The 25925-nt window shown below is 46.1% G+C and overlaps 1 protein-coding gene across 1 annotated transcript; it reads right to left on the bottom strand.

Annotated features, from left to right (window-relative positions):
• Window positions 1–3473: 3473 nt before the first annotated feature.
• LOC308149705 (uncharacterized protein) lies at window positions 3474–18620 on the bottom strand. Its single transcript, XM_080522603.1, has 9 exons — window positions 18528–18620; window positions 18159–18275; window positions 13742–14369; window positions 13535–13627; window positions 10660–10827; window positions 6817–7006; window positions 5864–5937; window positions 5317–5445; window positions 3474–5130 (listed from the first exon to the last, which is right to left on the bottom strand). The coding sequence occupies exons 1-9, from the start codon at window positions 18534–18536 to the stop codon at window positions 5015–5017; spliced, it is 1524 nt and encodes a 507-aa protein (XP_080378729.1). The 5' UTR covers window positions 18537–18620; the 3' UTR covers window positions 3474–5014.
• Between the last annotated feature and the right edge of the window lie 7305 nt (window positions 18621–25925).

The following is a 25925-nucleotide window of genomic DNA, read 5'->3' on the forward strand; positions in this document are numbered from 1 at the left end:
TTGTGACTTCTTTGAAAGTTCCAACTACACCAGGCTGGTTCAACGGGTTGTGGTAATGACTGTTTGCAGGGCGTGACAGGCTAGCATCATGGGTAAACAGTCAGTGCCAATGTTTTTAAAACGCTGTCCCTTCTTCCCTTACCCACCTGTGATTTCCTCAGTGCTCCTCCTCCTCCTCCTCCACAAAGTGTGCACTCGGTCATTTCGGTTTCCTACACGCCTTTCTTTTTTTAGATGAATGAGGGGGGGGGGAGTGAACAAGAGTACACTGAGGAAAGAGAGAGAAATCATTGCTCTTTCTGTCAGATGGCTAGCGAAGCAGGAAATGAAACAAGGAAGGGGAAGGCTTTTAAGAATGTTGGGATGCAAGTCCTGGTCAAGATGCTCTGCAGGCCTGCCCCACCAGTCAGACCAGAAGGAACACATAGTAGGATGTTTATTTTAAAAATATACTTTAATACAACAGCTGCATATAAATATTAAAATATACATTATACAGGTGTACAGAACACTCACACAAAACAAAAACAAAAAAATATTAGGCTTTCTATTTGTACGGCACTTTGTTGTTTTTTTTCTTGTTGCTTTTTTCACTATTAAGTTTTTTTTTAATTCATTATGGTTACTGAGAAAGGAGTTGTACATAGGCATGTTATTAAGGAGCATTGCAAAGTCCAAAGCCTTGCTGTAGTATTGTGATAACTGGATTATTCAAGACAGAAGGAGGGTTTGGGGAGGAGGAGGGGGGGGTGTACAGAGAGAGAGGGGAGGGGGGTTGCTGTACAGTATATGACATGACGGCGTTCTGGAATGTATCCGTGTCTGTCGTCTCATCTCAGAGGCTCCTCTCCATGTCCGGGAACATCCGCTCCCCTACTTAGTGCTTAGTTCTTATTCAATTCAGAACAAAACAAACAAAATCATCATTGGTTTTTGCTGCGGATGGTGAGTCTGCCTCTGTCTGTCTGTCTGGCTGGGAGCGTTTTAATTGGGGTTTAGATGACGGCCCTGGGAGTCCCCGAGCTCTCTCTCTCCTGTCTCGGTCTAACCCTCTAACCCTGGTCTTTGAAACAGGAGAGCCCGTCTCTGTAAGGACAATGGCAGTAGGCAGGACAGGGACAGGCACTCAGGGGTCAGCAGAATCCCACCAGTGTAGTTTTACAGACCCTATTCAGCACGTTAGTTAGCACACAGACCTACACACACATACACACTTTGTGAGAGGGAGATTTCACCTTCATTCCTTCAACCACTTTAATCCATGGAAAGGAATATTGTTCCTGTCTTCAAAAGAGCAAGCGGAACATGTGTTCTAAACACAGACAAACATCTTTTTTTTGTTGCTTTCTTTAAGTTGACATTACTTTTTTCTTTTTCACATTTTCAACCAATTCATATACATTTGGCGGAAAAAGAAGTCTTCCAAAATTCAGAAGTAATACAGTTTTTAAAGGGGAATTTTAATCAAGCCCTTGTATCGAGTGCTCCAAGGCATTCTAGAATATTTCCTTCTGACAACAACAGTGACCACATCCGGGTAGAGACGGGTTTCTGAATTGGCTCGCTCCCCCTTCCAATGGCAAGTATGTCAGATAGGAATCGGATTATTTAATTAAATATAAAGTCTTGTTATCAGCCGGCTTATCCTTGCTCTGCATAATATGCCAGGATTCTGACAACAGATCTAGCAGCTTCCCCTTACCAAATCCTAAACTTAACCAGCAGTGTGAAAAACTGCCCATAGAAGAGTATCTAGGGACAGCTGACTTTCATAAGTATCCACCTATCGGCGGTTACCGAAGGCGGAGATCTGAATCCACTAGCCTTCCCCAGGCGCCGCTCATCGATTCCAGGTACATATAAACATAGCTCGTTCTGAGAAGCTGGGTAGCAGGAATGTCCTGGCCTTGCCAAGAGCAGCCACTCCCTCTATAGACACACAGTTAACCCTAAACACCGTAGGGGGGTTGGGTGAACAGGAAAAAGAAATGTTTAGTGTGGAATAAACCTCTCTACCGATCTTTCCACATGTTATTATTATTATTATTGTTGTTGTTGTTGCTGTTGCAAAAAAGCAGCAGGAGAGGATGTGAAGGGGGCTGCTTTGCCGGAGATTGTGCGACTTCACTGGCACGGGCTCGTTCTGTTCGTGGAGGTGGAGCGTCGTCACTGAAAAGTGGGGAAGGAGGGAACGTGACTACACGACTACAGTTACCAACCTACGACTACAGCTCCTCCTCCGGTTCTCACCAAAGACCGGCACGACCAGGAGATTATTATTACTGGCCACAATGACAGACCAAAGATGTGTGGGTCTTTGCATGAACACGATAGGTTTAACGTAGAGAGAAACCCAATTTGGATGACAGTATGTTTCTGTGTGATTTGGGGGAAGAACGATGCCCCCCCCCCCCCCTAGAAGCAGTGTCTGACACCAGAGCCACCCGCTTGTTCCTCCTCCCCCTGTAGACAGTATATCTTCTCCTAACCCACAGACCATCTGTCTTTGGCATCAGTTTCTCTTCCAGGGGCTTAGGGCTGCGTTCAACAGTAGCAGTGCCACACTCACGTTCCCCCGGTTAAAGCCGATTTAAGTTGTGTCCCAGTGGTCCAAAACTAAGTATTTACCACAAGCTAACATAACACCTATACTTTGGAGTAAATAGGGGTCTCTGAATATTGTACACCTCAGCTGGGAGGACCACCACAGCTAGTGCTCCGGACTCTGGACAACCAAAAGAGTTAAAAGTTTAATCATCCTTGTCGGGGCCAGAGATGGAGTTTCCATAGGTGTGGAACGTTTTATGGAACGCTGGCTTTGGAATGCAGCCCCCCAAGATTCTGAAGGCTGGTTCCCCTTCAGGAAACAGAACAGTATTGCTCAACATCACCATGGTGATCAGTCCCCCCCTCCCCTCTCTCTTTAAGCCCACATCAACGGCGTGGGGAGGACCGGTGGCGTGGGGCCGACAGGGCCTGTCGTTCATGAAGCATTTTTTAAAATCTTAATTTCATCTTTTGGTTGCTTCATCTGGGTCGATCGTGTCAGACTAAGTGGGGCCTGTAGTTTTTGCAGGTTAGGTCACATGGTCAGGTAAAACTCTGGGTCCAAGTCGATATCCTCAAAGCTAGGTTTTTACAACAGGCATACTTGTAGGTCCCCGTGACTTAGAACTCTAGGCACTTCAGAAAGGCGTTCAACATGCAAACACGTTGCCCATTCTACAGGATGTTCTCACAGACAGCTGTACTGTCAACAATGATATCTCAGCTCAGGTGTTGCCTTTCACCAAAGCACCACACTGAACAAACAAAAATGACTTTTTAATCATCTTAAAAAGGTGCAGATACATTTTTTGGGGAGGATCCAACAAACCTCTTTGAAGGTGCTTGGTTGTACCCACCGCAGTGCAAATATGTTTTCCATAACTGGTGCATTTGACAACACAAAAACACCTTGAACACTTGGTGTACACGGTCCAAATTCTGCAAAGACCACATTTTAGTTGGCCCAAAAAGGCCAAACTCAAACTCTCTGAGACAAACCCACTATGTGGGACTTGGCTTTGCAAAAAAAAAGAAAGAAACAGCAACAAACTTAACAAACATTTTCCAGCTCTACAACAGTTTTAGACTGGCAATGAAAACGAGTAATTCAGAAAAAGGTGCACTACAAAAATTCACATCAAGAGTTGAGCAGAGGGCATTGAGAAGGCATTGAGGACATCCCTTTTCGTGTTGGACCACACACACACACACACACACACACACACACACACACACACACACACACGCACACACACACACACACACACACACACACACACACACACACACACACACACACACACACACACACAGCTGAGTTGTAGTGCTAAAAGGCAGACCAATGGGAGCTTTCGGTTACTTCCTGCACGCCACCTTACCCAGATTTCCTCTTGACTTAGGTATTTAGAGTCCTTCATCCTGATTAATGAAGTAGACTTTAGAGAAAAAAAAATAGTCATCCTTTAAGGAAGTGGTATGGGTAAACATCAAAACGATCAACGTTTCATTAATCAATACTTGCGGCACAGTGATAATTGACGATTGGAGGCGTGAGAGGATTGGGTAAGAGCTGGTCGTGTCAGTGTCTGTTTTCGGCAGTTTCAAATCATCTTTGGTAGGTTTCGATTTAAGGTGCGTCGCTTTTTTTTTTCACTTTTAAAAAGAATTCGATCACGAAAGCTCCACAGTCTTCGCTACAGCTAGCGACTACAGCTACAGGGGTGTCCAGCATCTGGGATGCGTTCGGGAGGGCCAAAACATTGTGGAACGTTTGGGGGGGGGGAAATATATTGCTTTGACAGAAATGCTATATATCGAGCAAGGCATCATGACAGCTCCTGTTCATGGCATTTGATTCGGCAACACGAATCAAAAGTTGAACCGTTCCTAAACACAACTTGTGACAAGTTCTTGTCACGTGTTTCTCAAAGGGGTACAGATATAAAAACAAGCTGACTCGTGCCCTCTGTGATAGGCACCGATTAAGTTGTCGGGTGGTGAGACCCCCTACTTCCACACACTTCCTACTCTCAGATGCCCCTAACCTACGCCAACTCCCCTGCCAACATCTACAACTACAGGATAACCATCTACAAACAGTGCAATGTCTATTAATAGGCACAATGGGATACAAATACAGCTCACAGAAAGGGATAGATTAACCACACACACACACACACACACACACACACATTTATACAGTATGTACGTGTACACGTGTACACGCCTACGCACGCACGCACGGTAGCTTGTGGTGGTGAGAAGTGAGTTTACAGACTGCTACTGAGGAGGGAGAGAGAGAGGGGGTGCTGAAACATTCCCCACCTCCCTACCTCTCTCCCTCCCTCCATCCATCCCCACCTATCCCCCTGGTGACAAAGGCAGTTGGGAAGGGCAGCTGTGTCGGATGGGGTCTCATCAGAGGTGTGAGGGGCTTGATGGGGTGGTGGTGGACGTCGGGGGGGTGTTAGCCAGCCGTCTCCTCTTCTGGGGGGGTGCCTTTACCGCCGCCGCCCTGCACCACAGCGCTGGCCTCCAGGATCCTCTGGACAAACTCCTTGGTCCTCCCAGCCACCAGGGGACCTGCGCCACACACACGCACACGCTCAGGTTCAAAAGGATTTCAAAAGAGGAAGGAGAGCAGGAAAAGGGAAAAAAATGGAGAAGAGAAAGACAGAAAGAGAGACGCTTGCTTGGGCACAGGTAAGAGTGCAACAGATCAACAAGGCCAGTAGACAGACAGGCAGACAGACCGACGCGCTCCCTCACCACTGGACTCTTTGAGGATGTCCTCCAGTCTCTGGGTCATCCCTCGCTCATCTGTGTCTTCCTCCCCGCTGCTCTCCACCCTTTGTCGAATCACCTCCTTAATCTGCAACAGCGCCCCCAACAGGTTCTCTGCAGGGGGGGGGGTGGGGAGGGTTAAATAACATGAGTCAGTTCAAGTGATGTAACAATATTTTTAACGAGTTTCAGTGAGGAGAAACCGCTGTGATCTCCTCTCCTGGTAACGGCAGCTAACACATGCAGCTTTAGCGTTGTCAGGGATACAGGTCCCTCCCCTTTTTAACATGGCCTTTTTGTCTGCACGTGTCCACACACAGACACACACACACACTTTTGAAGTCCCCGGCCCCATCCGTCAAATCAAAACCTTGGAATGTTGGGTGTCCTTCTGGAATGTTTGGAATGTGGAAGACTAGGGGTGGAAAGGCCCCTCGAAAAGGGGTGAGGGTGATTCTCTCACAGGTGAACCAGGTGAGGTCAGGGGGATGATGGGGTGGGGAGTGTTGGGTTGCGGTTGCCAGGTACTGACCGTACTCCTGGTTGAGTCCCCACAGTTTGATCTTGTTAGCCTCATGCTGGGCTTTCTTCTTCAGACGGCAGGCCCTGCGGAACACAGGAAGTCTCGTCAGGAAGTTCTCTCCTAACACTCCATCATGTTTAAGAGGGAAGCTCTCCTTTCAACACTAAACACACACTCAGGAGGGAAGACACGCTGGCTGCAGGGAAATACCCGATCCCTTACAGGAGTTACTCAGAAGTTCTGCACATGCCATTTAGCCTTTTATCCAAAATCCGATCTGTAGCCCAACGTTACATACTATTCTTACAGAGAGACATTGATTAAGCTTTTGGGGAACTATTTCCAGAGTTAACATTCACTAGCTGGGGAACGAATCACCTTCAACCCTTCCCTCCCCCACCCCCCGCCCAACCCATTCCATCCCTTCCACGTTATTTATGACCTTTATTCCTATACCCATTTTTCATGGTCACCTTCTCCCTGACTCCCTGTCCACTCCCCTCCTCCATCTAGCCATACCTGGCTAGATGGACTCCTCTCTGTAGGAGTGGGCCCTAGTCTCCTCCCCTCTCTTCCCCCCCCAAAAGTGGTAAATCATCAGGGCAAGACTTCATATGTACAGAAATGCTTAGGCCAGTGAACATCCAAACTTGCGAGTCAGCTCTGCAAGTCCCGGAGGTCGGGGACTCAAGCACCACCGGTCTGAGCGCAGACTACCACCACCACTCTGTGACTGCCCTCCACTAGGCACCAGATAATAGAAAGACAGGACATCTAAAAGAAATCTGGAGAAGGACACAAGACTGTGTGGCCTGATGCGGGAGCCCTGACCAACAGGGCTACAGACCGGAGGCTAACCAAGACACGAAGAGGACTAAAGAGGAAGTAAATATGGAATACCTCCAATTCCATCCTTCCATTCATCCATCCATCCATCCATCCATCCATCCATCCATCCATACCTGGAGGCCAGTTTATTCTTCTCCTTGCGGGAGCGGGCCCTAGCAAGCACAGGAAGGTTGCTGACTGGGCCCATGCCGTCGATGGCGGTGTTGAGTTTCTGCAGCTGCTCCCCAATGTTGTGAAGCTTCTGGGGATTGGGGGTCAGGTCACTGGCGTCCGTCTTCCGTGCTTTACGGCGTCCCTTCTTTCCTATGGAGAAAGAGGCGGGGGTTAGAGGGCAACAGAGCAGAACAGACAGTGCCCTCCATAAGTATTGGAAAGAGTGTTAAATTTAGCTCAGTATGGATTGATATCAAACAATTGCTATGAGATTAAACTAGAGGTTTTCAGCTTTTTAGAAACCCTTTTTATAGTTTCAGGTATTGGAAAATTGTGTTCTAGCACATGATTTGTGCAGGCATCAGAGAGCTGCCAATGTCTAGTATTGACTCTAGGCTTAGCATTTGCCTTTGGAGTCTGCAATAGTAAATGGGCTTGTAGGCCAAGGACGACTTCTACGTCGATGACCGATGAATGCTCACTATAATTAAGAAAACCCCAAAACAACACAGATCAGGAACACTCTCCAGGAGGTAGGTGTGAATGTGTCAGAGACCACCATCCACAGAATACGTCATCAGGTAAACTAAAGACGCTTCACTGCAAGGTGCAAACCACTAGTTATCCTCAAAACGGATGGTGAGGTTACAGTTTTGCAAAAAAAGTACCTAAAAATCCTGCAGAGGTCTGGAAAATGGACAGATAAGACACATCATCATGATCATCAGTGAATGCAAGAGGAACGTTTGGAGAAAAAAGGATCTGTCCAAGACTTACAGCATACCACCTCATTTGTGAAACATGGTGGAGTGGGTGCTATGGTTGGGCATGTACAGCTGCCAAAATAACTGGCTAACTTGTCTTAATTAGGGTCCAAGCCCACGCAGTGTAACTGTTAGTTATTCAGCCTTGTTCCGTTTTCACGATAAATGGCCATGACTTCCACAAATATTGGCAAACTGTTTTTGCTGTTTGGCAGGCGCGTAGAGGACCTCAGTCCACTCCCACTCAACAATTTTGGCGCCAAAATTCCACAAGCGCTATAGGCACTATAGCAACACGTCCAATTGTTCAAATTCGCGAGGCCTTTGCGAGGCCATAACTTTTGGACTGTTTGTCCTAGAGACACCAAATCAACACTGGCAGATCCGCCAAGTCGAACAAAAAAGCGGAAAAGATGCATCCTATTCAATTTTCTGCTACTTTGAATTTAGTGAAAAACACACTCAATTATACCGCCAGTCCGATCGACATGAAACTTGGTACATAAGAAGTACGAGACAAGTTAGAGAACAAAAAGTTCCCAAAGTCAAAAAATGACCACGCTACATGCGTATTAATCAGCACCAAATATGCAATTGATACTACAATTGTTGCATAGCTTGTACCAGTCCCTGCAAAGGTTGCAAAGTTAATACTTCTAAAAATACACAGCTACATGGAAATTAATATGATGACATGCAAATAGGGCTATGTCAGTCATTGTTAGTCTAATCAATCTCAAAGTTAGTGTTCTTTGAGACAGTGCCATAACAGAGATGTGTACCAGTTTTGAGGTTAACCCTTGTGTCCTTAATTGTGTCCTTAATTGTGTCCGCTTGCGGCTATATTTAATGATAATAATTTAATTAATAATAATTTTGCCATTTAGCAGACGCTTTTATCCAAAGCGACTTACAATTGCGAATTACAGGGACATTCCCCCTGGAGTAACTGAGGGCTAAGTGCCTTACCCAAGGGCACACTAGTAGTGGTGTGGCTTCAGGCGGGATTTGAACTCACAACCTTCCGATCACAAGTCCAACTCACTATCCACTAGACCACCACTAATGATATTACTGCTGCAGCAACAGCAGCCAAATGTATTGTGAAGTATACAGAACATATTGTCTGCTGGAGTAAAAGCAAATGCATCCAAATTCATTGGATGGCACTTCAAACAATGAATCAAACATACTGCCATTTCAACTAGGCAGTTTTTTTCAGGGCCACAAAGTTCTTGACTGTCAATCTTCAGATTGAAATCCAATTGAACAGTTCCTGATGAAGATTTGAGGTAAAAAGACCTCAAAACAAGCCACAACTGAAGATGTCTGCAGTGCAGGCCTGGCAGAGCATATTATACCCGGCGTCTGGTGGAGGTCAATGGATCACAGACTTCAGGCAGTTATTGCATGCAAAGTAATGTTGACCGAATTTGAGTACTTTTGGACTATTTGGACATTAAATTACTTTTTTCCAATACGTTTGGAGTCCTGAAAGGGGGAGTATGTTTATTAAAATGTAGTTCTTTCTAAATGGTAAAAAACCCCAATCTGATCAAAACAATCAAATAAAAATCCCATTGAATGAAAGCTGAGAATCACTACATTGAACTTCGAGCTATAAGAAGCTTAATGCTTCCTCTGTCCAGTACGTATGGAGAGCACCCACATACTGCATGTCCAAATAAGTGTGACACAGAGGGTTGGTTCAGAATTTTGGGTTAAAATGGTTCCTTCCATGAGATTGATGGGCGCTCAACATGTTTGCCAACATGTTGTGGCCAGATCACCTCAAAGTAGTATGTGAACATTATTTGGGGTGAGTGTGGCCACAAATGTTGAAAGAAAATGTTGCTCCCCCCCCATTGTCTTTTGGTTAGCGGAGGTTTAAGTCAGTCTGAACCATGGATTAAAGTTTCTCTTGGCCCATATATGACTTTCAAGGTAAGGAACCATCCATCAGTCAAAACATCCTGAACCAACCCTTTAAGAGCAAATTCGATCTCAAGATTAATCGTTTCCTTGGGTACTCAACGCTTGGTAAGGTACTAGGGTACTAGGGTAAGGTTCTAGGGTAAGGTACTAGGGTAAGGTACTAGGGTAAGGTACTAGGGTAAGGTACTAGGGTAAGGTTCTAGGGTAAGGTACTAGGGTAAGGTACTAGGGTAAGGTTCTAGGGTACTAGGGTAAGGTACTAGGGTAAGGTTCTAGGGTAAGGTTCTAGGGTAAGGTTCTAGGGTAAGGTTCTAGGGTAAGGTACTAGGGTAAGGTACTAGGGTAAGGTACTAGGGTAAGGTACTAGGGTAAGGTTCTAGGGTAAGGTTCTAGGGTAAGGTTCTAGGGTACTAGGGTAAGGTACTAGGGTAAGGTTCTAGGGTAAGGTTCTAGGGTACTAGGGTAAGGTACTAGGGTAAGGTTCTAGGGTAAGGTTCTAGGGTAAGGTTCTAGGGTAAGGTACTAGGGTAAGGTACTAGGGTAAGGTACTAGGGTAAGGTTCTAGGGTAAGGTACTAGGGTAAGGTTCTAGGGTAAGGTTCTAGGGTAAGGTACTAGGGTAAGGTTCTAGGGTACTAGGGTAAGGTACTAGGGTAAGGTACTAGGGTAAGGTTCTAGGGTAAGGTACTAGGGTAAGGTTCTAGGGTACGGTACTAAGGTAAGGTTCTAGGGTACTAGGGTAAGGTACTAGGGTAAGGTACTAGGGTAAGGTTCTAGGGTAAGGTTCTAGGGTAAGGTTCTAGGGTAAGGTTCTAGGGTAAGGTACTAGGGTAAGGTTCTAGGGTAAGGTTCTAGGGTAAGGTTCTAGGGTACGGTACTAAGGTAAGGTTCTAGGGTACTAGGGTAAGGTACTAGGGTAAGGTACTAGGGTAAGGTTCTAGGGTAAGGTTCTAGGGTAAGGTTCTAGGGTAAGGTTCTAGGGTAAGGTTCTAGGGTAAGGTTCTAGGGTAAGGTTCTAGGGTAAGGTACTAGGGTAAGGTTCTAGGGTACGGTACTAAGGTAAGGTTCTAGGGTAAGTAGTAGGATAAGTAGTAGGTATTCTTACCCTCCCGGCGGTACAGGGTACTAGGCAGGGTGCTGGAGCTCCAGGACAGGGACCATCGGACCTCCCCGCCCAGTTTCTTCTTGCTCCCAGACTCCCTGGCGTGGCGGTACTCCCAGAAACACCGGCGCTTCTGGGGACGCTCCCCTGGACACCTCTCTGGTTCAGCCTCTGTGGGTTTGATGTGAATATGAGGTCCCATGTAATACAACACACACACACACACACACACACACACACACACACACACACACACACACACACACACACAATAGCCTCACCCACAAATGTCCCAAAAATAATAAGCTAACTAAACACAAAGATCTTGACTATGCCAGAAACAAAGGCTTTTGCAGCAAAAACAAACAAACAACTTCTTCAGATTCAGGAGGTGAAGGAATTTTTGGACAGAATTCAAAGTCTTAAACACTTATACTCATTACTCCCTGACCACTAGGGATGTACCCGAATACCAATATGTTATTCGGGAAAGCACAAATAATGAGGTGGAAACAGATACAGATTCTACCCACGCTTGCTCGTTATTATTCAGATAAAAAAGCCATTATTGACATATTGTAATAATAATATAACATATAATATAATATAACATATGCCATTTAGCTGATGCTTTCTATCCAAAGCGACTTACATTGCAGTGTGAGTGCATACATTTTCAGCATATATGGTCCCAGCGGGAAACGAACCCACCACCTAATTGTTGCTAGCGTTGTTGTGAGTGGTGTCAGCCATTATGTTTGTTGTGTGTGTGTGTGTGTGTGTCAGCCATTATGTTTGTTGTGTGTGTGTGTGTGTGTGTGTCAGCCATTATGTTTGTTGTGTGTGTGTGTGTGTGTGTGTGTCAGCCATTATGTTTGTTGTGTGTGTGTGTCAGCCATTATGTTTGTTGTGTGTGTGTGTGTGTGTGTGTGTCAGCCATTATGTTTGTTGTGTGTGTGTGTGTGTGTCAGCCATTATATTTGTTGTGTGTGTGTGTGTGTGTGTCAGCCATTATGTTTGTTGTGTGTGTGTGTGTGTGTGTGTCAGCCATTATGTTTGTTGTGTGTGTGTGTCAGCCATTATGTTTGTTGTGTGTGTGTGTGTCAGCCATTATAATTGTTGTGTGTGTGTGTGTGTCAGCCATTATGTTTGTTGTGTGTGTGTGTGTGTCAGCCATTGTGGTTGTTGTGTGTGTGTGTGTGTGTCAGCCATTATGTTTGTTGTGTGTGTGTGTGTCAGCCATTATGTTTGTTGTGTGTGTGTCAGCCATTATGTTTGTTGTGTGTGTGTGTGTGTGTGTCAGCCATTATGTTTGTTGTGTGTGTGTGTGTGTGTGTGTGTGTGTCAGCCATTGTGTTTGTTGTGTGTGTGTGTGTCAGCCATTATGTTTGTTGTGTGTGTGTGTGTGTCAGCCATTATATTTGTTGTGTGTGTGTGTGTGTCAGCCATTATGTTTGTTGTGTGTGTGTGTGTGTGTGTCAGCCATTATGTTTGTTGTGTGTGTGTGTGTGTGTCAGCCATTATGTTTGTTGTGTGTGTGTGTCAGCCATTATGTTTGTTGTGTGTGTGTGTGTGTGTGTGTGTCAGCCATTATGTTTGTTGTGTGTGTGTGTGTGTGTGTGTGTGTCAGCCATTATGTTTGTTGTGTGTGTGTGTGTGTGTCAGCCATTATGTTTGTTGTGTTTGTTGTGTGTGTGTGTGTGTCAGCCATTATGTTTGTTGTGTTTGTTGTGTGTGTGTGTGTGTCAGCCATTATGTTTGTTGTGTTTGTTGTGTGTGTGTGTGTGTCAGCCATTATGTTTGTTGTGTTTGTTGTGTGTGTGTGTGTGTCAGCCATTGTCGATGGCCACAAGATAAAAATGCCCATTCTGTTTGCAACAGAAGGACGTTGCGTGTGTATACTTGTGACTTCCATGAAGATGACCGGATCACATTTTATGACCAATTCATCCAGAACACCAATTCATTCCAAAGGGTTCACACATACTATTTCTCGCCACTGTATATGCCAATATTAAATCAGGTCGATGCTTTGAAGGCACAAAAACTGCATTCCCAATGAGTATCAAGTTCGAAAATACAACGTTTGCCCCGATTTACCGTGACGTAGAAACCGTGATAGAAACCACACCCACTTCCCCTCTTCCATCCAGAATACAGACACAGATCATTTGGATGGTTTAAGATACAGATAACGACATCTCGGTACTGACCACTACTGTGTAACAACCCCGTTTCAGACAGAAACAGCCTGATTCAGAGCCTTGTCCCGGATCCGCAAACGTCAACGCTTTGTTACGTATTGTTATGTAAGGGGAAAGGCTTGTCTGTGTCTGGGGGGACCGGCGGCTTTGTCTGGCCGACACACCGAACACCAAGGTCGACGCTTTTATCTAGTCTGCCGCAACTGCTCTGTCTGTGCTTGTGGCGGAATAGCACAGCCACACACACACGCGCACACACAAGCGCACACACATGCGGGCGCGCACACAGACACAGACACACACACACAGATACAGACACACACACACACACAGACATAGACACAGACACAGAGACGGACACAGACACAGAGACACACACACACACACCTACAATAGAGCACCACAATGTCAGCCCTGCGACTGCAGAAATATGACCCACAAAACAACCCAGAAAAAGGTGAGAGAGCGACGGTGATGCCAGGGAAGGATCAGTGACTCCTCAGTGAAACCTCTGAGATTTGGCTTATCTGAGACTAAGACATTTGGAGGTGAGACTGGGGGGGTGGGTGCATTAGCCTAACACACGCATACACATACATGCACACACACACACACACACACACACAAACATTTATTCGATTGATTGATTTAGAACCCAACCAGGTCTAACTCACCGCATTCTGTCTCGGACGAGCTGGAGAGTCCCGCCTCCGCCGCTGTCTCCTCCGCCCCCTCCTCCCCTTCCTCCTCCTCCTCCTCTTCCTCCTCTTCCTCCCTTTTCTCCTCCTCCTCCTCCTCTTCCCCCTGCCGTCCCTCCCACCCCCCCCGCTCCTCCTCCTCCTCCTCCTCCTCCTCCTCCTCCTCCCCCTCCGTGTCCGAGCCCCCCGAGGGTCTGTCCCCCTGCGTCAGGGAGTAGTTGTGCTCCTCGCTGCTGCAGTGCTCCAGGACCGAGCCCCCCGAGGCCACGCCCACGGCCACCCTCGCCGCCGCAGCCGCCGCCGCCCCCGCCCCTGCCGCCGCCACCTCCGCCTCCTCCTGCTCCACCTGGTACACCTCCACCGTGCGCGCCCTCACCCCCACCTCTCCTCCTCCTCCTCCTCCTCCTCCTCCGTGCCTCGTGTCCTTCCCCATCGCCACGGCGGCGGCGACCGTGTGTAGTAGCTCCTCCCCCCGCCCCGCCCCCGCCGTCGTCCCCGCGTCCCGGGCGTGGCGCGTCGTGACGGAGGGTTCGTGTGGCGTCGTCGTCTTCTTCCTCCTCAGCTCCTCCTCCTCCTCCTCCTCCCGGCTGGCCCCCCAGCAGCGGCTCATGAGCACGGCGTCCTCGGCGCTCACCAGCTCCCCCCCCAGGCCCAGCTTGGTGTAGCGGGTGATGTCATCCAGGGCCGACACGTCCCACCGCTCCGGGTGCAGCAGGTCCTCGCTGAAGCCGCCGTCGTCCACCAGGTCGCTCAGCAGCTCGAAGGGGCGCTTGCGCGGTGTGGCCGGGGAGCCCAGCATCAGGACCACGCTCTGAGGGGGGGGGGAGAAACAGGGGGAGAGGGGGGAGGGGGGGGCGGAGGGAGAGACAGGGGAGCATTTGTTGGGTTAAGATGCGCCCTTAATGAAATATCGTGAGCTTAGAATGATAAGGTTCTATCTCCGTTTAGGGTAGTTCAGAGATATTCAGCGTCAACGTTTTTACATTCCATTATGTTTTGTGAGATGGAACCTTTGTATTTTATTAATTACTAACTAAAAAAATGTCAACATTTTAAGGATAACACCACACAGACATTAATAAACACCTAATGGGGGGGTCACGTGACGATGGCTGACTGAAAGACGTGTTTTCGCCGAGCTCCCGCTCTCACACATTTATACTTATATTATTAGCAATTTTATGCACATATTTCAACTTCTTTTTTACTAATACAGTGTTGTGTTAACTGTCGACAAGAAAGAAGTGTCCATCTCTGACAAACTATGTCGAAACAAACGGAAATTCAGCCAAAGAAATGTGCGCAGGCAGCTAGCCCTAGGCTACCCAGGTTGCTAGCCAAACAGCAGACATTAACTCACCGTTGAAAAACTACGAACCTCCGCTAGCTACAGACACCAAAGCATTGATTCGCGAGCTAACTCAAAACTTCAGTGACATTGTGGAAGAGAAGCTATCTAAGATCTCGGGAGTTCTGGACAGAATTTCCACAACCATAGAAGCCCAGTCCACACGCATTACCGAGGCAGAACAACAAGTGTCGGACGTGGAAGACACAGTGAGCGGTTTACAAGCAAGACTCGCCGAAGCGGGAAAAAAAAACATTCAGCATGCGTTTCCCTGCTACACTGACTGTAAATTACAACGGCACAGGGCACAAGTTTGAATCACGGAGAGAGGCAGAGACCTTCATCAACACGTTGGGATAGAGACTGACAGAAGACACCGCCGAGCAACACTACTTTCATTTTGTTTTAATTAGATCTCTCCACTGCTATAATGTAGCCTACTGGAGATTGGGTGAGTTTATTTTATTTTTTCCTCGAGAGAGCATTTCCACATAAGACTTAAAGGTCTCAATGCTGACTATACATGACTGTGCTCGTTTTCTCTCGGGTGGGCGACGTTTTATATGTGCGGTCCCCTTTACATTAGTTCAGTATTCTCGCATATTAATAACAACAATTAAGTGATCCCTATATGTTGGACACCGTTATAGCTACAGATGTTGATCTAGGTGGCCAGAATGATGATATGCATTATTTTATGTTCGTAACTTGTTGTGTGGGAGCGGGGGTAAGATCTGGATTTTTTTTCTTTTTTCCAGAAGCGATTACCTCCTTTTAGCAGCACGTACCCCTTTAACACTACCATCTTTGTCTTAGTTCTGTGTTAGTTCTCCACTGCCTGTATACTTCATTGCTGTTTTCTTATTTGCATTGTTTTTTAGGCATGGAGAAGGTTTTTGTTGTTCTCCCATCTCCTAGAGATGGGCATGTAAAAAATGAAATGAAAAAATCAGGTGTAGTGCTGAGGCACAAACATGTACATTTCAAGCCTGCAAACTGTGACACTTTAAATAACGTGAAAAAATACTATTGTGCAATATGACAACCCTAGTTGACTATCTGTACAGTATAGTACAGTGGATAGTGTACATAGCCTTTATTTATGTAAACCAGCTCCTTACCTTCTTGTGATTTTTTTTTCTAAAAGTGTTTTTCTTTTCCCTTTCCTAACACCAGGGGAGCCACCCCTCCTAAATTTCGTTGTTTGGTACCTGTACTGTAGCAATGACAATAAAGTCCATTCATCATTCATTCATGTTTATAACAAATTCTTCATTCTAATGGGTTGCTTTTTTTGTTTAAATTGTATCATTTTCATTTGGTATCTGGAAAGTACTCTACAATATGAGTAACACTAAAATCATTACACTGAATGTCAAAGGTATTAACCATGTGGTGAAAAGACGCAAAATACTTAAAAAAAGATAAGGTGCAAGTGGCACTGTTACAAGAGACTCGCCTCACCGACCTTGAACACTTAAAATTAAAACAAGACTGGGTTGGCCAGATATATTATTCATCTTTCAACTCAAAGAGCAGAGGGGTAGCAATACTTATCCACAAACACCTTACGTTTACACTTGATAAAGTTATCCAAGATACAGAGGGAAGGTTTGTTGTCATCACTGGGTTTCTATATGGGGAACATGTCCTTATAGGTAGTGTTTATGCCCCAAATACATTTGATAGCTCATTTTACTCTAAATTACTGTCTGATATTTCTTCTATTAGCCCACCCTATGTAATACTTGGAGGAGATTTTAATTGTGGTCTGGCTCCAGAAATGGATCATAGCCCACCTAAAACCCTACCTCCTTCCAAAATGGCTCAAATTACAAACGAGTTATGCTCAGACCTTGGCCTACTGGATGTATGGAGAATCGTGAATCCCCAAGAGAAGGACTTTACATTTTTCTCTCACCCTCATCATTCTTTCTCGAGAATTGATTATATTTTTGTATCACGATTAATTTTAGACAGAACCAAGGCCTGTTCTATCAACACGTGCGCTATTTCAGACCATTCCTCAGTTACTATTGAATTCCTACCACCCTACTATGACCCCCTATCTAGACACTGGCGTTTGAACCAGTCCCTTCTTAGCAATCCCACATTTTTAACATACTTAGAAACACAGTGGGAACTCTTTATTTCCACGAATGACACACCTGATATTTCTGCTTCTACACTATGGGAAACGGGTAAGGCATTCTTGAGGGGGGCCATAATATCCTATACAGCAGCATTAAAAAAAGCATCAATGGCAAGTCAACTGGAGCTTGAGCAACAGATTAAAACCCTGGATAGAGAGTTTAAAACCTCCTCCTCCACAGCTGTGTTAAAAAAGCTAGAGGCGGCTCGATCCGCCCTAGACCAATTGCTAACTCAAAAAGCAGAATCGGCAATGTTTTTCGCCAGGCATAGATTATTTGAATCTGGTAACAAACCCGGCAGGCTCCTTGCTCGACTGGCCAAAGGCCGGACAGGGCCTCATGCAATACCATCTCTCAGAGATAGCATGGGCGTACAACAGTTTGAAACCAAAAATATTAGTAAAATCACTTTCTTGATTATCTTCCTGATGATTTAGTTGACCTACTGCAGAAAGGGCGCCCGCGATTTGTTTTCACAAATAAATCATAGTCATTTGTTTTGCTTTTGTAGTCTCTTTACCTTTGATGTGATTCTGTTGTGTTTGATATGTCATATACAGTATGTCCAGTGTACTAATGCAACCCATGTATGCTAACCATTGTTTTTGTTTTGTAACTTGACAATACCTGTGCTGTCTGATTGTTATGTTGTGCAAATTGAATAAAATATTATATAACAAAATAAAAAAATAAACACCTAATGGATCAGAATATGTAAAAAACTAAATTTTGACAAAAATGGAGATAGAACCTTATTATTCTAACGTCACGATATAACGGAATATAACATTTTATTGCCGTGCGATCGACTTCAGTCGATCGTTGGTGATGTGGTACGTTTCGCTCTAGACACAGGGGTCAGCCATTGTCGGCACCCCTCTGGAGCGATTAAAGGTTAAGTGCCTTGCTCAAGGGCGCGTGCGGCTCCCTCCTGAGGCAGGGGGGGGCGATCGAACCGGGTGACCTTCCGAACGCTAGCCAACCTCTCTAACCTCTAGGCTTACCGCCAACCCCCCCCCCCAAAAAAAGCTTCAGAACACACCAAATCACAAAGAATGATTCTCATCTCAAAAGGTGGGGGTCTCCACGGCGGTCTCACCTGGTCATACTCGGTCCGGCCCCCCAGCGGCGAGACGGCCAGCGGGTAGGGGCTGAGGAGGCACCTGTGACTCCCGTAGGCCTCGCCGAACGCAGGCTCCATCCCATTCATACCCGGCTGGGGGTGGACACACGCACACACGCACACACGCACACACGCACACACGCACACACGCACACACACACACACACACACACACACACACAGACACACACACAGACACACACATTTAACAGAAGCAGCACAGTGCCCAGCGTGTATAACTGGTTTCACCAAACAGGATGATTACTGGGAAACAGAAACCTAAAAGTCCAAACATGTCGAAACATCGGTTCCGTTTCTAAAGACCCGTTGTCTGGTCTCCCTTACCTGAGGCATGCCCAAGGCGCTGGTGTCAGGACCGGCTCACAGGGGCGCTGGTGTGCTCCGCTCCGACACGGTACCAAAACGGTTCTGAAGTTCAGGACCAGCTGATGGGGAGGAGGAGGAGGAGGAGGAGGAGGGGGGGGGGGGGGGAAAGGATCTCCTGGGTCCAGTCGAGCCAGAAATAGACCATCTGTTACCTCGCAGGGGTCAGAGTTCAGGGCTTTGGGGGTCGACACACTTCACATGACTTGCCGCTTTACTGCCGCCACAGCTATATGGGGGAGGAGGGGGGGAGAAAGAGGAAGAGATATAGTGTGCATCTCAAAAGGTTGGGGGAGGGGGGAGGGCTAGAATTGAGTATCCATCTAACAATGGAGCTTTCACATTTTTCTATCAGTTTCTATTTAGTGAAGATGAAAGGCAAGGGGGATGACGAAAGGAAGCCACTTTGGACTATTGGAACGCACCCAGAGAGAGTGGCTTTTCTCCTTAGGCCACTCCTTCATCAATTAATCAAATGCATAGCGTTTTTTTTAGTTTTTTTTTAGATAAATGACCCAAAGTGCTTTACAATAAGAATAGAAACAAACAATATACAATACAAGCAATATGAACTAACACCCAACTGTCGACCCCCAGAGGGGTAAACATTTCAATAAAATGTAAATAAATAAATAAATAAGCAAACCAAGGAAAAACTCCCCAGAGGGCAGAGAAACACACAACAACAACTCTGGAAGGAAGACATCTGACCTACAGCGCACTGGAATGACCTACGGCACACTGGAATGAGGAAACCAGGATGGGCAGCTGGGAAATTCTGACAGCATGTAGCCAATCCAGATAGACAAAAGCCTTTTGACCTTTCTGTAACCAGCACTTATTACTCACACACTGTGTATTCATCCTCTACTATATAAACTACATATGACCTACAGTAGGCTAGATTGTACATGTATATACTCCCATATTGTATTCTATACTGACTAGTATGTAGTCTGTATGTAATGTAGCCTATGTAGTGTGTATAGTCTAGTATATGTATGTAGTGTGTATAGTCTAGTATATGTATGTAGTCTAGTATATGGAGGAGGATGGTACCATACTCCTTAAACTGTATGTCCACTGTGCTGTGTATCAAACACATGTTTTGCTGCTGCCTATGAAATGCCTGGTATATTAACAACAATATCAATCATTTATTGAGTGTTGTTGATTCAACATAGCCTCGGTCCAAAGGTTAACGGCCCCTGTGCCATAGGTAGAGAGGGTGTATACTCAGAGATTCCACAGCAGGTGAGGTAGCTAATCAGTGTCTACGAGCAACTTCATCCTACTTCTGAAAGAGTACCCCCGGATGGAGTCACACTTCAATAACCCAGCCATGGGTTGATCAGTCAGTCCAACCTTAAAAGGGGGCAATCAATCAGTAGGCTATTGTCAAAATGCCTATAGTGATCTGAGAGACAGATTGATCCAGGCCCTGCTGGTGCCTCCTTTGTGTTAGAAATAGATTACGTGTTAGGTCTCAACATGTGAAGACTGGCTGGACTGTAAATTAGGCTCAAATGCATTCGTTCTGTACATGAAGGATTCCGCCTGGGGGTCGGTGGAGTACCTGGTCATACCCGGGGGCCAAGACCAGATGTGTAGACTAGACACCCACGTTCTGGCCAGGATTTTCGGGCATTAATCATTTCCGACAGGTCGGGTGACAATGTGCCCAAATAGCACAATTTGATACTCGACCCTATAGCCTACACCATAATATAGGCCATATACCACACAATCATCTCCAGACAAAAAAAAGAAACCCTGACAGTACGGGCTAGGTGTACATAGTTTGTTTTTTAAATAGATGTTACGCATCAAGGAAAAGCAGGGGGGGAGAAGTGCATCTCGATATGAGACCAGGGCAGGCTGGCATGACATGGCACCGTGGAGACGCGCAGACAGCGCCGCCGAGACGGGAGACCAGACCAGGGCAGGGAGACGGGAGACCAGGGCAGGGAGTCCGTCTGGGACACAAATCAGCCCGAATTAAGATATCGGCCGAGTCGACGCACCGTCTGGGGCATAATAATCGATAAGCCTACATAATGTTCAAATACAATACAATTGCCTGTCCCGTCACAACGCATATCGATGCAGGGTTATTGACGATCCGATCCGATGCCATGCCCCCTTCGCTCTGTCATTGTTTTTATTCCGCCTCCCTTCGTGCGAGATAAAGAAAGTAGCCCAATCTGCGCCCAGTTTCGTTGCATGCCCCAATCCGACATTCTGTGCCAGTTGTTTTTATCATTTTCCAAACGAACAAAATAAACACCGTAATTCTATCCCTGATCATGTGAACTTGGGCAGCGTCTCGGGCACACGGCGGTGTGTCTCCGCACCGCTGGATGGTCGTACAACAAAGATAAGGACGTCTGGGTGCCATGGCAGCGTCCCGCATGGCACGGAGCGACCACGACCCTCTCAGACCCCCCAATTTGCAAGATATTCACATCGCAAAGTGTTTTTTTCCCCCAAAACGTCTAACATCTTAAACAATACCCCCCCAAACAAACCGATCATACTGCAGATGAAAGCACGATGTTACAGAATCTCAGCGGACTCCGAAATCTCTTTTTACTCACGGCACAAAAATAAAAAATTTGGGGCGCAGCTGGCATCGCCACCGGATGTCCATTATTAATTGTTAATACGGCACGAAAGGCACATTTGACAGCGTGTGGAGTGCTACAGCCCAAATATAATCACAACCTTTATCCGGACCCTAAAAAGGAGAAATATTTCGATTCAAGGAAGTTACCTCGTCTGTCTCCCCTCTCGTCCTTCCTCCACCTGTGTGTCCCTGAGCCACTCCGACGTGACAGTGACACTTACGGCCAAAGTTGATAGGGGTTTTGGGGTAGATCATGCAACGATCCCCGCTCTCAAGATGTACTCTCCTCCCCAAATGCCTCGGTGTCCTCTCCCCTCACATTATTAGAACAATAAATGACCCACATACTTCACCACGAGGCAAACCCCTGGAGGGACAGCAACTTCAGTTAAATTAGAGCTAAAAGAGAAGCTGGCTACCTTATTAGGTGTCGTCGGCGTCCCCTTGAAATAATTCTCCAGACAAGCACAAGGTTACACAAGTGTAAAAATGTCTGCCTTGACTTGACCGCTCCGGATGAATTATTACGCACATCCAAAGTAGCCTCAAATGCACCGACAGTGATAACAGACAACAGAGCAAACAAATTATTTATCCCATAAAGGAAGTTAGTTTTAAACAGCTGGTATTGAGCCCGTCCATGGTGATCAAAAGGGATATCAAGACTGCAAATTATAAAAAAGCGTGATCACAAAGGCAGAGTCGTTTTGGAAATGAGACCAGCCAGATTTAACAGCGTGTGAATTATTGCTACCATCATGCCTAGTAGAGTCTATTCTCTCTTCTCCAGAATCCCCATAAATGACTTGCAAATAACCCCAGAAGTGGCTTACCCCCCCTTACGTCTGACATGGTGTCGCCCGCAATGACTCACAATTGAAAACAGAAAAAAGAAAAAAAAAGACTTTCTGTTTTCGGCGGAATGATAACACTACTTTTCATCCGCTTTTTTAGCGGAGAGAGGGCGTGGAGCGGTGACTGTTGTGGGCTTTCGGGTGTTATTTCTGTGTCCGTGTTGTGAGACAGTGTTACAACATTGTAATGTGTCGCCACCGTTGGGGGCTATTAGGATGAAGCGAGAGAGAGAGAGCACACTGACTCTCAATGAAAAGTCCCTGATGCAAAATGGAAACTGTGTCAGCGGGTAAACAGCGCTCCGGCGGACCGAGGGCATCTGAGTTCACGGCCGTTTAATTCCAGTGAAAACGGATACGGCTGGGACGACGACGCGCTTACGTCAGAGGGCGGTTCCACGTGACCCGTCTTTAAGGACATTGTGGAGGATGGCTGCGTTCTGAAAAGTCGCTCTGGAAATCGGATGACCACTCAACGGAACGCCTCTTGTCCAATCAAATTACTCGGTCCCCTTTATGACGTTGAACGCAGCGTGCACTCCGGCGGTCTCAGGGCGGATTGACGAACGCAGCCACGAGAGGGTGAACTCAACAACCCGTTGAACCGCACTGTGCAGCCTGGCAGTGTGTTGTTGCACGGCGAAAAGCATGTACACAACGAATAAAGGAACATGCTAAAGGCTGATGTTATGTTATGGAAGAGAAATAGGCCACTCCTAGCCTCACCAGGCCTACGGGCATGTTCATTTTAAATCTAAAATGTAAATTTAAAGTAGGTTGCCATGTTTGATGAGTAGTAATTAGGCTGTGTGTAGCCCACAGCATGGTTTTATCCGCACACATTTCAAATGGAATGGGAATTTAAAGCGGTAGCTGCGCGACCGATTCACACATATTCTAATCTAATAACCGGATAGACGTATAGCAGGAGAGCGACCCCGAGGCCGTTCTTTACCGGCGCACCGTTACGTGGGTTATTTCATGATGACCAGAATTGGTCATTGTCGGAAATGAATTGAAAAAAAGCTTATTTGAAGGCCAACTCGACCGAAAGAGCAAATCTATGAGCTTCTGCATTTCCTACTTCTTCCATCTTCAGATGAGAATGTTGAGAATCTGTCATCACGATGATGGTTACATAATCAACAAAGATGTCCCATCACTGTCGCCTCCTAAACAGTCATATGTCCCATCACTGTCGCCTCCTAAACAGTCATATGTCCCATCACTGTCGCCTCCTAAACAGTCATATGTCCCATCACTGTCGCCTCCTAAACAGTCATATGTCCCATCACTGTCGCCTCCTAAACAGTCATATGTCCCATCACTGTCGCCTCCTAAACAGTCATATGTCCCATCACTGTCGCCTCCTAAACAGTCACACAGTGAATTCGTAGGCGGCGCCTAATCCTATTCAACCTTAATGAATTCTGTCTGTAATTGTAAGTAAACCTATAATCCTAATCCACCTCTGCACACAAATGGGTCAAACGTGTTTTTCTCTCATTGAGTAGCCTTATGGTGTTTTTTTTCTTTTTTTTTATCCATTCCATTATAATTATGTGCCAAATGCGAAATGGTGGCAAAAATGTTCCCAATCCTGACAAGACCTATTACCCTGTGAATCATCCAATCCAGAATGTTGATTGACAACTTTGTTCAGGAAGGGAAAAGGAGGAATTGAGTTAGTTCTAGAGTAATCAAGCAGGTTAAGAGTGAGCAGTTTAGAGCTGTTGTGTACGATCTTCATGAATCTGAGTTCAACACTGGCTATTTGCCAGGCACTGTTGTCAGCAATCAGACAAGTGAGAAGATACCCCCCTGCACACACACACACACACACACACACACACACACACACACACACACACACACACACACACACACACTTCTTCCTTCCCTCCCGACTGGACTGCCACAGACATGTAGCTTTTAGGTCTGTCAAATAGCCCTCGGGGCAGAAGTATTCCCTTCCTCTTAAGTGTTTATAGAACATCACCCTGCGAACATCCCCTTCAGGCTCCACAGCTTCTGACTATGCTATCTCTCAGCTAGCTGCTGTTTGTTTCTTTGAATCTTCAGAGTCAAGAGGAAATAGTCTTACCTGTCATACTGTAGGTCTTGTCATGTATGTTGCCGAGTTGAAACTCTCTCCTGCGTGCGTGTGTGTGTGTGTGTGTGTGTGTGTGTGTGTGTGTGTGTTCTCTGGTGCAGAGTGATCGAGTGCTCAGTGCTATCCTACTCACTCTGTAAAATGTCTTTTGACTTGAGTGTGCACGTGTGTGTGTGTGTGTGTGTGTGTGTGTGTGTGTGTGTGTGTGTGTGTGAGAGAGAGAGTGAGAGAGAAAGACTGTTTCCTATCACAACAGTAACTTGATCAAACCTGCCCCCCAGTGCTGGGTCACATGAGGCCCCTCCTTCTACAGGACTCGTACAGAACGGCTATTATTTAAAGGTCAAGACCTCTATACATTCTGTCTCTGTCTCTCTGCTTCTCATACTCTCACTCTCACACACACACACACACACACACACACACACATACATGCATAAAAATGCACACATCACTACATACACAAAAACAAAACATACATATACACATGCAGACATCACGACACAAACACACATACACACACACACACACACACATACATATACATGCATAAACATGCACACATCACTACACGCACACAAAAACAAAACATACATATACACATGCAGACATCACGACACAAACACACACACACTGAGGTGCTGTTAAACCGGCATAAACCCATCCCCATGGGCATTTTAGGGAAAACAATATTATATAAACGTTGTGTTTGGGTCATTGTATATCGGTTATGACAGAAACTACTATTGTTCAGCAATGTCTTAATTCAAACATTGTATAAACGTATGTAAGGTAACTTGATCACGGCCAGTGCCCGCGCACAGCAGTGTCATTTAGACATATTTTAGACACAGTGATAAAACATCCTTGCTGTTCGGGGGCTTGCTTGCTGGGTGGTTACTGGGGGGCTTTCTAGTGGTGTGGGGGGCTGGGCTAGGCTGGGAAGCTGCACCTCAACTATTTGTTTAACTAAATCTTGCAGTCGCTTAGTGGTAGTTCAAATCTCAGTTGTGTTTTCAGTAGTTAATTATTGTACTTTATTGTACTACTTTATGTAGTAGTGGAGTTAGCTACTGTCAGTACACACAGTACACACACAAAAAAAAGAATTAGGAATTGAACTATAATTCCATGCTCTCGAAGAGCATTTCAGTTATGTCAGTAACTGAATGGGGTGTTGGACAAAGTCTTCTTGATGTAGAGAACTACTTTTCAAAGTAGCTTTCGTTTGACAAACTGCATTTCTCTTCAGGGTAGCTGCTTTAGTGCGGTTGGGGACGATTTCGAGTCCTTCTTCTCATTCAGTGGTGGGCTCTTGCGGTGTGTGGGTTTGGGTTAGTTTGGGCCTCTGCTGAAGGCCCTCCCAAGGCAGGCATACGGCCCAGTACCATGGAGGCTCTGGGCGTCTCAGGCTCTTGCTGCGGCCCCCTCCATCCCCCTGACGTCCCTCTGAGTGGGCGATGGCCTTGTCCTTCAGATGTGCCGGCGGGCCTCAGGGCACCTGCGCTGAGTCTCTCCTACTATCTGTATCAGATTTTCTAATATTGTTGTTGTCCTTTTTCTGCTTATCTGGCCTAACCCTCGAAACAACGCTCCAGTTCCTGTTTTCTTTTTTCAGATTCAATTCGAAATTCCAACCCTTTTTTATACAGTCACCCTATGTCAAGGCACCCAAAAGTATTGGAAAATGTGACTTGAGTGGTGGTTCTGGTTAGTCAGATGTAACAGATGATGTGTTAGTCACACAGCCTAAGAGAGCATGTCAA

This window comes from Nansenia antarctica (genome assembly GCF_963989245.1).
Source record: "Nansenia antarctica genome assembly, chromosome: 2".
NCBI lineage: Eukaryota > Metazoa > Chordata > Actinopteri > Argentiniformes > Microstomatidae > Nansenia > Nansenia antarctica.